We start from the raw sequence: 11,339 nt of genomic DNA, 5'->3' as shown, positions 1-11,339 counted from the left end.
GTTTGTCAGAGACAACTCAAGCCAAAATATGTTGAGAAATTAAACTAATGACTGGCGTAGGCTTGGATAAGAACAATGGTGATATTTTTCAAGTTATTTGATATTATATCCTATGATCATCTTGACTTACTTCTTCTTCTGATGCAGAACTAGAAGTTCCACCATCCTCTTCTTATCCGGCCTTCTTTTCAAACCCCTCTTCGGAACTCTCAACCCCTCTTCACCACTGCCTCCATCTCATCATCATCACCACCTTCATCGTCAGCCATTGATTCCCATCTCCTCTCCTCATGATTCATTTTTACCTGATATTAGATGTATGAGGAAAATAAGGAATTACAAACTGCAAATTCTTAGTATTCATAGCATAAACTTAAACGGCAAGTAGATCTCACCCAATCAACGCACATCCTGTCATTCTCATCGGTTACGTGAATAAGATCAACAATTCTTCGTCCGGTGATGAGCTCAAGAAGAAACGCTCCATAACTGAACACATCAGTTTTATCTGAACACTTACCACTGGCAAGGTACTCAGAGGCTATATGACCAATTGTTCCAGTCACGGTAGTGATAATATGAGTCTGGTTGTGGTCCATGATCTTGGCTGATTTGAAGTTAGCAACAACTGCTTCGAAGTTGTCATCTAACAATATATTTGCAGCTTTGACATCGCAATGAACAAATGTCTCTTCACATTTATCATGCAAATAAGCTAGACCCCTTGCAGCACCAAGTGCTATGTTTCTTCTCTGTTGCCAAGTGAGAGGAGGCCGCGATTCACATCTTCTTGCTCATAAAGTAAATTCCAAGACTTATGCTCATGCAATTTGAAACAATAATTAAACACTCATCTGCTTTATGTTATGTTAATATGTCTAATGTTATAATACAAGGAAACGTTAATGTGCTGTGTTGTGTGAGAGAATATATGTTAAGCAATCAGAACCTAATATGATACGAGCATATCTCCTAAAATATTTCCCATATATTATTATTTAGTTAGTTATTGATCTACCATATCTTTTCATATTTATTAGGATTATTTTCTTGTTCTTTAAGTTAGGGTATCCACTATTATAAATAGTGGACATTGTTCTTCATTCGATCAATTAAGATATATCAAATTATCTGATTTTCCTTATTTTACTTTCTTTGTTTGGTTTGATCGACGGCAAAACTCCCGCGACTACCGTTTATCCCTAAATTTGACGCCGGATTGATCGTCGGGCAACAGCTCCCGCGACGTTCGACGCGAATTATCCGAGTTAAGGAACTTCATCCTTAACAATTTGGTGCTTTCATCTTCGCAACTCATGGCTCACACCAACGAGGAAATCGTTTTGTCTTCCCTATGTGACCAGATAATGGCTATCTGTGACAAACTAAACAAGAGATTTGACACGATGGACGAACGTGAGCAGCCATACAGCCACCATCAGCCACTGGCAGCGGCATATGAACAGCCGCCATATGCGAGCTTCAATTCTGGGGTTAACAACACCGGCTGGCCACCACCACCAACTGCCCCTGTGCCACTGCAATATCCGGCGCCGGCCTATGTCACGCCGTGGCAAACGACGGTTGATCCCCACTTCGACAACCAGCCAGAACCCTACTTCAAGTACCAGCCGCCTTTGTTATATCAGCCTGATTCGGAACCGGCATCAACATACAACCACCCGTCGTTCATCAACACGGGATTTGCAACCTACGAACCGCCCACCCTGGTGTGTTACCTGATGTCGCACAACTGGCCGTCGTACATGGGTCACTATCAGCAACCTTCGACAGATCTCCAGAAGCCTAACCCCAGCGACACTGATGGACAGCCACCTGATGCTGAGAGATCAAGGGAATTGCGGCCGGAGAACCCCGATTTGTCGAATTCTGCGTCGAAAGGAGAAATCTCCAGCGAATTAAGTGATGCGGATTCCCGCGTGGTGCACTCAAACCAGGACGTGGAGACTGATTCTAAGGTGGAAGGGAATCAGGCATTTACTATGAGAGAGCTGCTCAATGAATTGAAAAATGGAGAAGCGGGTGTCAACGATGGCAGAGAGTCCGGTACTCCCCACAACCAACAAAAATCAGCACTGCATATCACGCAGAACGATGTTGCTGTGGAGTTGTTTAATTGTGTCGCAAGTCTTGATGAGGAAGATTATCTTACCCACAGACAGTTGTCGACACTTGATGACAGTCCAGATAGCTTTTACGGTGGAGATGGGCATGATTTGAGGGAACAAGACCAAAGGATGCTTAATCCATCGAGTTTAGATGATCAGAAGGCTATTGCAAATTTGGCAATATATGTTAAGATTGCGAAGGTTGCTGCAGGAGGACTCAGGAATCTTAAGGTTGGTGAAGCATACAAGGATGTTATTGATGAAGATGGTGAAAGGAGATGTACAATTCTTCTATTTGGTGCAAGAAGACGATCATGCATATTTGATCCAGGAGGTTATGTTTTTCTTCAAAAATTCCTTCTAGTTCAGGGAGTTATAATGGTGCAAGGGGGGGATTTGTCCGCAAAAAAGAAAATGAATCTACATAATTGCAGAATTCCTACATTAGATGAGGCAGAGCATTCGGATCTTAAGCACATGATTTTTACAATCCTCATCAACACTCTCCGTGGCTTCGTGGTTTCCACCTTGAGGACAAGGTAGATTTCAACCGTGGGGAAATTGATACGAGCATATCTCCTAAAATATTTCTCATATATTATTATTTAGTTAGTTATTGATCTGCCATATCTTTTCATATTTATTAGGATTATTTTCCTGTTCTTTAAGTTAGGGTATCCACTATCAAATTATCCCTTTTATCGTATTTTATTTTCTTTGTTTGGTTTGATCGACGGGCAAAGCTCCCGCGACTACCGTGTTGAATATATGGACTATTATTGCTTGGGCCTGATTTAATTTGTGTCTGGGCCTTTTATCCATTCTTTGGACTTGGCCCAGAAGCCCAGCTGCTTCCCCTTCTCACCAGATGCTGCCACGTGGCTCTTCACTTGGATCCTGTTTCCTAACCGTTGGATTAAGGGTTTGTGAGATGTGTTTGTGTATGTGAGATGAGAGCCGGTTTTGTATTCATTCATTCCATACACTTTCTCTCTCTCTCTATCTGATTGCCCTCCAACTTCTCTCTACTTCTTCGATTGCTTCTTCGGTTGATCTCTTGAGATTATTCACCATTCTTGGGTGAATATTCCAGTGCTGAGGTGTGTAGAAGGCAACTGCTTCGGTTGCTTGTAGTGTGAGAACTAGGGTTTCTGTTCTGAGGTGGTTTCAGTGACTTAATCCGGTGTGAAGGGGCTGTGAGGTGAAGGTATTGACGGTGCGAGGGTAGACTCCAGTCAATTCATCGGTGCTCCCTTGGATTTGGTTCTAGTTGAATAGATCTGGGCTATGTGGCGGGCTCTGAGCCATATTCTGTGATCTATTCTGTTTCCCTTTGTGTTAGCTTCTTGTTTTCTGATCCGAGAGGATCTTGTGTGAAGTTACTAACCCGGTTCTTGAGTGTGCAGGATACTCACTAAGTGGATGAACCGGCTAGAGTTTCGGTTGAGAGATCTGTAATAGTTAGGGTTCTAATTCTTGTATCACTTGTACACTTACACTCTTGTAATAGTGTATATCAGCCGCGTGGGTTAGAGTTTGGTTGAGCTCTCTTGTACAAGAACAAAGAGGTCTTGGTAATTAGTGAATCTGGACTGGTCTGATCCCTACAGTGGTATCAGAGCCACGAGGGACTAGTCCAGCACGCCAAGTTGCATAAGGAGGTGGGCAAGTGGAATCCTCCTTCGAGTGAGGGTTCGCTCTGGTAAATTGGATTGATCTCCTGGTTTTACTTTTCTGTTTAGTGCCACCTATAAGCTTGGGATCTTGTTTTCTGGTAGATAGTCTCTGGCAAAGACTTAGGACTCTCTGTGCTTTCTGTTTCTGTGTTGCTTCCGCTGGTTCTTGCATCTCAATGATCTTGTGATCTCATTTTACTTGACCACCAAGCATTTTATACTGCCCAAGTGACCCCATGCGCCCTCCAGTAGTGAGTGATTGCGAGCTGGGATAGCCTTGGCCAGTGTTGCTCGTGACAGTCAAGGATTTGAGGTCCTTTTTCTATTGTGTGAAAGCTCTGTGGCTGTTCTTGTGTTGCTGGTGAATGTCTTTGTGTTTCAGGTGTGCAAGTTTGTGTGTTTCTGTCTTGCTTCCTGTGTTCTTGCAAAAATTGTTGCTAAAATGTCTCAACCTGTGGGTTTAGTTCCCTATAATGGTAAAAATGATTTTGCTATTTGGAAACAGAAAATGAAGTGTATTTTAATTTAGCAAAAGGTGTTCAAGGTTGTTGATGGTTCTTTACCTTAGGATATGCTGAGGATAAGAAAGATGAGATGAATGAGTTGGCTAGGCCCACTATTGTGCTAAATTTGTCTGATTCTGTGATTAGGAAAGTTGATCATGTTGAATCTGCTTCTGAAATGTGGAAATTACTTGATACTCTGTTTACAGAAACTTCTATGTCCTCAAGGATGTATTTGCTTGAAAAATTGTTTAAGTTTAAGCTTGATTTTGCTAAGGACATAGATGATAATGTGGATTGGTTTCAGAAGCTAGTTCAAGATATTAAAAGATCTGGTGACACCACAATAGATGCTTATATATACCAGTATAGCCCTAATGAATGCCATTCCTGACTCCTATAGTGATGTTAAAGCTGCCATAAAGTATGGCAGGGACTCTGCTCCTCTGGATCTGATTGTTAGCTCCCTAAAATCTAAAGAACTTGAACTTAGGGAAATAGCTGCTGATAAGAATGCCTATAACAAAGTGCTTAATGTTAGAGGTAGGTCCAAAACCAGAGGGGGAAATGAATCAGGTGGTGGCTCTAACTCAGGTAATAATGGCAAGAAAAAGTATAGATCTAGGTCCAGAAGTAAGGATCCTAAGACCTATAGAAAGTGTTTTAACTGTGGGGATGTTGGGCACTATAAAAGGGAGTGCACTAAGCCTAAGAAGAATAAATTTTCTAATAATAATTCCCAGGTTGAAACTCTTGTGAATGTTGCCACTTATGACAATGTTGGTGACTCTATATTCATGGTTCATGATCTGCAATTTGTGAATGTCTCTCATGCCTGTCCTTTTACTTCAAATGATTGGCTCTGTGACTCTGGATGTACTTATCATGTTAGTCCTTTTAAAGAAATTTTTTCTGAGCTAAAACCAGTGACTAATACCTTTGTGTTCATGGCTGATGACAAAAAATTTGAGATTGTTGGCATTGGCACTGTGTGCTTAAAGTTTGATAATGGTTTTGTGCTCAACCTTAAGGATGTGAGATATGTTCCTGATCTCTGCTATAATTTGATGTCATGCACTGCTCTTGAGAATGAGGTTATGGGGGAAAATGGGAGGATGGCTGCATGAAAATTTGCAAAGGGTCTATGTGCCTGTTCAAAGCTAAAAAGAAATGTGGTCTGCATGTCTGCAATGCTGTGCTTGTTACCTGTGATAAAGCCTATGCAAATGTTGTGAAAACTGATAAAACTGTGCTTTGGCACAATAAGATAGGTCACATGAGTGCTAAAGGCCTTAATATCCTGAAAAAGCATGCTATCTTATCTGATTCTGATGTGCATGATGATCTACCTTTTTGTGATACCTGTGTGCTGGGTAAACAGCACAAAGTTTCTTTCCCTACTCCTACTCCTGCTAATGTTAGTAAGGATATTCTTGAATATGTGCATATGGATGTATGGGGACCTGCTTCTGTGTCTACTCATTCTGGTGCTGTGTATTTCTTGTCCATAATTGATGACTTTTCAAGAAAAGTGTAGTGCTTTCTTATGAGACACAAAGATGAGGTTTTTACTAAAATTGCTTCTTGGAAAAATTTGATTGAACCTCAGACTGGAAAGAAACTTAAGGCTATCAGAACAGATAATGGTTTGGAGTTTTGCAATAAGCATGTTGATGAATTATGTGTTGCTTTTGGTATTAAGAGACATAAAACAGTACCTTATACTCCTCAGCAAAATGGGGTTGCTGAAAGAATGAACAGAACTTTGCTTGAAAAAGTGAGGTGCATGCTTGCTAAATGTGGTTTGTCCAAGAAATTTTGGGGTGAATGTTTGTTGACTGCTGCTTATCTGATTAATAGGTCTCCCTCTGTTCCTCTTTTGGGGCAGTGCCCTGAATATGTTTTTTCTGGAAAAACTTTTAATATTTCTCATCTCAGAGTGTTTGGATGTTCTACTTTTGTGCATACAAAAACTGATAAACTTGAACCTAGATCCAGAAAGGGTGTTTTTCTAGGATATCCTGAGGGTGTTAAAGGATATAGGATCTGGTTAAGAGATCAACCCGGTTTTAAAGTAGTAATTAGCAGGGATGTTGTGTTTAATGAGCTTGAGTTCCCTTGCTTGAAATTACCTGATAACCCAACTCCAGCTACTGTGGAGAATGAGCCTCTTATGGAGGTGGAGTCCACAGAATCTCTCACTGGTGTGGAGCATCCTAGTGATACTCCAAGTGAGGTGGAGCAACCTTTCTGGAACACTTACCCTGTCTACACTCCCGATGACACACCCAATAAGGGAAACCTAAATGTGATTGATGAGTTGACTCCCCAAAATGTGAATGTTACTGGTGTTAATGAGCATGCTACTCCTATTAGAAATGTTTCCCCTGCTCCTGTTCAGAATGTGATTAATAGCCCTGCTGGTATTCAGAATGCCATTGATGTGCCTGACTTGCAGAATTATGTGCTTGCTAGAGATAGAACTAGGAGAACTAATGTGAATAAGCCTGTTAGGTATGATGGCTATGTGGGCCTGGTTGCCCTTGTTAATCTGGCTTTCAATTTGTATGAATCTGATGGAGAAGAACCCTAATCTGTTAAGCAAGCTGTTAAATCTAAATTCTGGGAACAATGGCATAAAGCCATGAAGGAGGAAATGCATTCTCTGTTTGTTAATCATACTTGGATTCTTGTACCTTTGCCTCCTGGTGCTTCTATGGTAGATTGCAGGTGGCTTTATAAATTGAAAAATGAAGTGGAGGGTCTTAGGTACAAGGCTAGACTAGTGGCAAAAGGCTTTACCCAACAAGAGGGGGTAGATTATACAGAGATTTTGCCCCTATTGTTAAATTTACCACTGTGAGATTAATGCTTGCCTTATGTGCTCATTTTAATTGGGAATTAAAACAGATGGATGTTAAGACTGCCTTCTTGCATGGTGACTTAGATAAACCTATTTACATGAAACAGCCTGAAGGTTTTGTTGATCCCAAGTTTCCTAATCATGTTTGTTTATTGAAAAAGGCCCTGTATGGTCTGAAGCAATCTCCCAGGCAATGGAACATCAAGTTCAATAATTGTATGCATAAGTTAGGTTTTGTGAGAAGTACCTTTGATGCATGCTTGTACATGAAAGACCTTGATTCTGTTCCTGTGTTTCTTTTACTATATGTGGATGATATGCTGATCATGGGACCTTGTTTGAAAACCATTAAGGTTGTGCAATCTTCTTTAAGTGATAATTTTGACATGAAAGATCTAGGGGATGCTCAGAAAATTCTTGGCATATGCATTGAGAGAGATAGGAAAGCTTTTTCTCTTGTTCTGCATCAAGAACCTTATGTGTATAAAGTGTTGAAGAAATTTAACATGCTTGATGCTAAACCTGCCTCTGTTCCCCTTGCTGCTCATTTTATGTTGAGTAAAGATTTGTGCCTTAAGTCTCAGTTTTATATTGATGCCATGAAGAAAGTCCCTTATGCTAATGCTATTGGATCAGTGATGTACTTGATGGTTAGCACTAGGCCTGATATTGCCTATGATGTGTCTTGCCTTAGTAGATATATGGCAAATCCTGGTTCTGTTCATTGGGAGGCTTTGAAGTGGCTTCTAAGATATCTTAAGCACACTGCCAAGTATGGGTTGTGTTACTCTAAATGTGATGATGGTGTTTACTAACTGGTTTTGTGGATTCCAACTATGTTAATGACAGGGATAAGAGGAAGTCAACTACCTCCTATGTGTTTACTGTGTGCAGGTCATGTGTTAGTTGGAAGTCACAGCTGTAGCATATAGTGGCTTTGTCTACTACTGAGTCAGAATATATTGCTATTACTGAGGCAATGAAAGAAGCTGTTTGGTTAAAGGTCTCTCTGAACTTAAGTTTGTGAATGCTGTTTGGTTAAAGGGAGTTCTCTCTGAACTTAAGTTTGTGAATGATTCTTCTACTGTGTTTTCTGATTCTCAATCTGCTATTCAGTTATGTAAAAACCCTGTTTTCTATGATAGGACAAAACATATTGATGTGAGATTTCATTACATCAGAGATATTGTTGAAAAATGTGAAATTTTTCTTCAAAAGGTGCACACTGACAAAAACCCTGCTGATATGGGGACTAAATGCTTACCTGTTGATAAACTGCTCACTTGCATTAGGATTTTGCATTTTGATTGTGGTTAGCATGTGCATGTCCCGGGGGTAAGTCCTAGTTGACTATGTGAGCCTTGGCTCTATGAGATCACTGGGCATGAAAGACCTACAAGACCAGTTGATTAGTCATTGGTGATCTTCTTGTGATCTTGATTAGGCAATGCTTTGGTGATTTCCTTGACTAATGAGTTTTATGCTCTCTGGTGTCAGGAACTAACCTTGTGGGCAATGATGAGAAATGCCTTAGCCTTTAGACCATGATTGGTTTCCTAGAATAAGAGTCCAAGGTGGAGTATGTTGAATATATGGACTATTATTGCTCGGGCCTGATTTAATTTGTGTCTGGGCCTTTTATCCATTCTTTGGACTTGGCCCAGAAGCCCAGCTGCTTCCCCTTCTCACCAGATGCTGCCACGTGGCTCTTCACTTGGATCCTGTTTCCTGACCGTTGGATTAAGGGTTTGTGAGATGTGTTTGTGTATGTGAGATGAGAGCCGGTTTTGTATTCATTCATTCCATACACTTTCTCTCTCTCTATATATCTGATTGCCCTCCAACTTCTCTCTACTTCTCCGATTGCTTCTCCGGTTGATCTCTTGAGATTATTCACCATTCTTGGGTGAATATTCCAGTGCTGAGGTGTGTAGAAGGCAACTGCTTCGGTTGCTTGTAGTGTGAGAACTAGGGTTTTTGTTCTGAGGTAGTTTCAGTGACTTAATCCGGTGTGAAGGGGCTGTGAGGTGAAGGTATTGACGATGCGAGGGTAGACTCCAGTCAATTCATCGGTGCTCCCTTGGATTTGGTTCTACTTGAATAGATCTGGGCTATGTGGCGGGCTCTGAGCCATATTCTGTGATCTATTATGTTTCCTTTTGTGTTAGCTTCTTGTTTTCTGATCCGAGAGGATCTTGTGTGAAGTTACTAACCCGTTTCTTGAGTGTGCAGGATACTCACTAAGTGGATGAACCGGCTAGGGTTTCGGTTGAGAGATCTGTAATAGTTAGGGTTCTAATTCTTGTATCACTTGTACACTTACACTCTTGTAATAGTGTATATTAGCCGCGTGGGTGAGAGTTTGGCTGAGCTCTCTTGTACAAGAACAAATAGGTCTTGGTAATTAGTGAATCTGGACTGGTCTGATCCCTACATACCGTTTATCCCTAAATTTGACGTCTGATTGATCGTCGGGCAACAGCTCCCGCGATGTTCGACGCGAATTATCCGAGTTAAGAACTTCATCCTTAACATAATAAAATAAGGGTTAACTACTCAAATATTCACCAGCTTTTACCTGATTTTAGGTGTACATATGACTCGTTCCAATAACGACCTTTCAACCTGATTTTAGGTTCACATGTGACTCATAAAACGTTTCAATACGACCTTATCGTTGAAACGTGATGTCAAGTGTTTTGTTACAGATCAAAAGGTGATGTCACTATTGAAACATTTTAACGTAGTGTTAAAAACCAAAATTAGGTCAATGCTGATGATTCTTTTGTCAATTTTCCGTTTTTTTCCAATATAGTGCAAAATATCAAATAGAAGCAATATATATATCAATACAGGGATGTATTCACATCCTTACACTATATATTTGGAAAACGCAACACTAATTACAACCGTCGGATATTCCCATCTAATGTTCCTAATTATGCCAGGTGGAAATTACAAAAAGTATATAAAAAATCAAAAAGGGTGCTTTAGGAAATATGCTTTTATAATTTGTTTAAATGTTCCTAATTTCACGCCAACCACGTTAAAATCGGTTTTCTTATTTAAATGTATGATTCTAATTACCATATCTTTTTATAATGAATATCTTTCCACATTACATATAATTTCTTTAATTATAATTCGTATCAACAAATGATAATTGTTTATTTAATTAAGTTTGATTTTTTTATTATGATATACCATATCCATATCACGTATTATTCACACCACCCACATTAGACTTAGATTTTTGTTTTATTATTATTTTTTTGCATAAACCAATCTGACATGTACATTGTTTCATGTTTTTTTTCGACTAACGTACATGTTGCGTTCTAATAATGTATATAAATATTTGATATGAGCCTTTTGTGAACTAAAAATGTACGCCAGTGGCCTTTAATGAACACGTGTAATACTAAATGATGTACATGTGTAAATATTTAATGTTTTGCGAGAATTGAATTCATATGGGTTTACAATCCATGAGGCTAGGTTGCAGTACACACTCACAAAAGAAATCATCACTAAGAGCAGGGAGTTTGAATCATTCCCCTTGAGTTTAGTAACCCATGGGGCTAGGGTATAGTACCACCACATGAATTAAATTTCATTTTTTAATGTGTGTTTTAGATTTGGTACAGTAAATAATGTTCCAATAGTATCTAATAATGTACATTCATAACACTGATAATGTTCCGATTGAAGAGAATAATGTTGAAAGGAACTTGAATTCATTCCTTTTGGGGATGTGAACTAAGTTCAGTCCACTGGGGTTCCCTACGGGAAGTTGTAGGTACTATATCCTAGCACAATGGACAATTGGACCCTAGGGGAATGACTCTAACTCCATGCCCTTAGTGAACGTGGTGGTATTGATGTTCATTGAATTCATAATTATCATAATGTTCAAATATAGTCGTTTAATGTATATGTGTCATACATTATTTCATGTGTTGTCTACATTATAATATTATTGCATATGGTATCGTTATAATTCTACATTAATAATTGTTTAAGATTTACATTAACTGTCAAGTATATTTACATTACCAAAATATTGGAGAACCAACATATGTATGTTTATTAATAATGTATACGCGTACATCAAGTAATGTAATGTTGGGATCCTCTCTCCACATCATTAGATAGTAAATGTACATTA

The 11,339-nt window shown here is 39.5% G+C and overlaps 2 protein-coding genes and 1 long non-coding RNA gene across 3 annotated transcripts; 2 read left to right on the top strand and 1 right to left on the bottom strand.

Annotated features, from left to right (window-relative positions):
• Positions 1-209: 209 nt before the first annotated feature.
• Positions 210-1,318, bottom strand: LOC125200165 (BRASSINOSTEROID INSENSITIVE 1-associated receptor kinase 1-like). Its single transcript, XM_048097899.1, has 3 exons — positions 1,194-1,318; positions 396-786; positions 210-305 (listed from the first exon to the last, which is right to left on the bottom strand). Exons 1-3 carry the CDS (start codon positions 1,316-1,318, stop codon positions 210-212), a joined length of 612 nt encoding a protein of 203 aa, XP_047953856.1.
• A 1,879-nt stretch (positions 1,319-3,197) lies between these two features.
• LOC125200163 lies at positions 3,198-3,564 on the top strand. Its single transcript, XR_007172687.1, has 3 exons — positions 3,198-3,229; positions 3,321-3,442; positions 3,536-3,564. It is a non-coding gene; the product is annotated as an uncharacterized LOC125200163 (long non-coding RNA).
• A 1,888-nt stretch (positions 3,565-5,452) lies between these two features.
• Positions 5,453-5,845, top strand: LOC125200164 (uncharacterized mitochondrial protein AtMg00300-like). Its single transcript, XM_048097898.1, has one exon. It carries the CDS (start codon positions 5,453-5,455, stop codon positions 5,843-5,845), a length of 393 nt encoding a protein of 130 aa, XP_047953855.1.
• The last annotated feature ends 5,494 nt before the right edge of the window (positions 5,846-11,339 follow it).

Source organism: Salvia hispanica, unplaced genomic scaffold (genome assembly GCF_023119035.1).
Source record: "Salvia hispanica cultivar TCC Black 2014 unplaced genomic scaffold, UniMelb_Shisp_WGS_1.0 HiC_scaffold_829, whole genome shotgun sequence".
NCBI classification, from domain to species: Eukaryota; Viridiplantae; Streptophyta; class Magnoliopsida; order Lamiales; family Lamiaceae; genus Salvia; species Salvia hispanica.
This window is presented reverse-complemented; position numbering and strand designations above follow the sequence as displayed.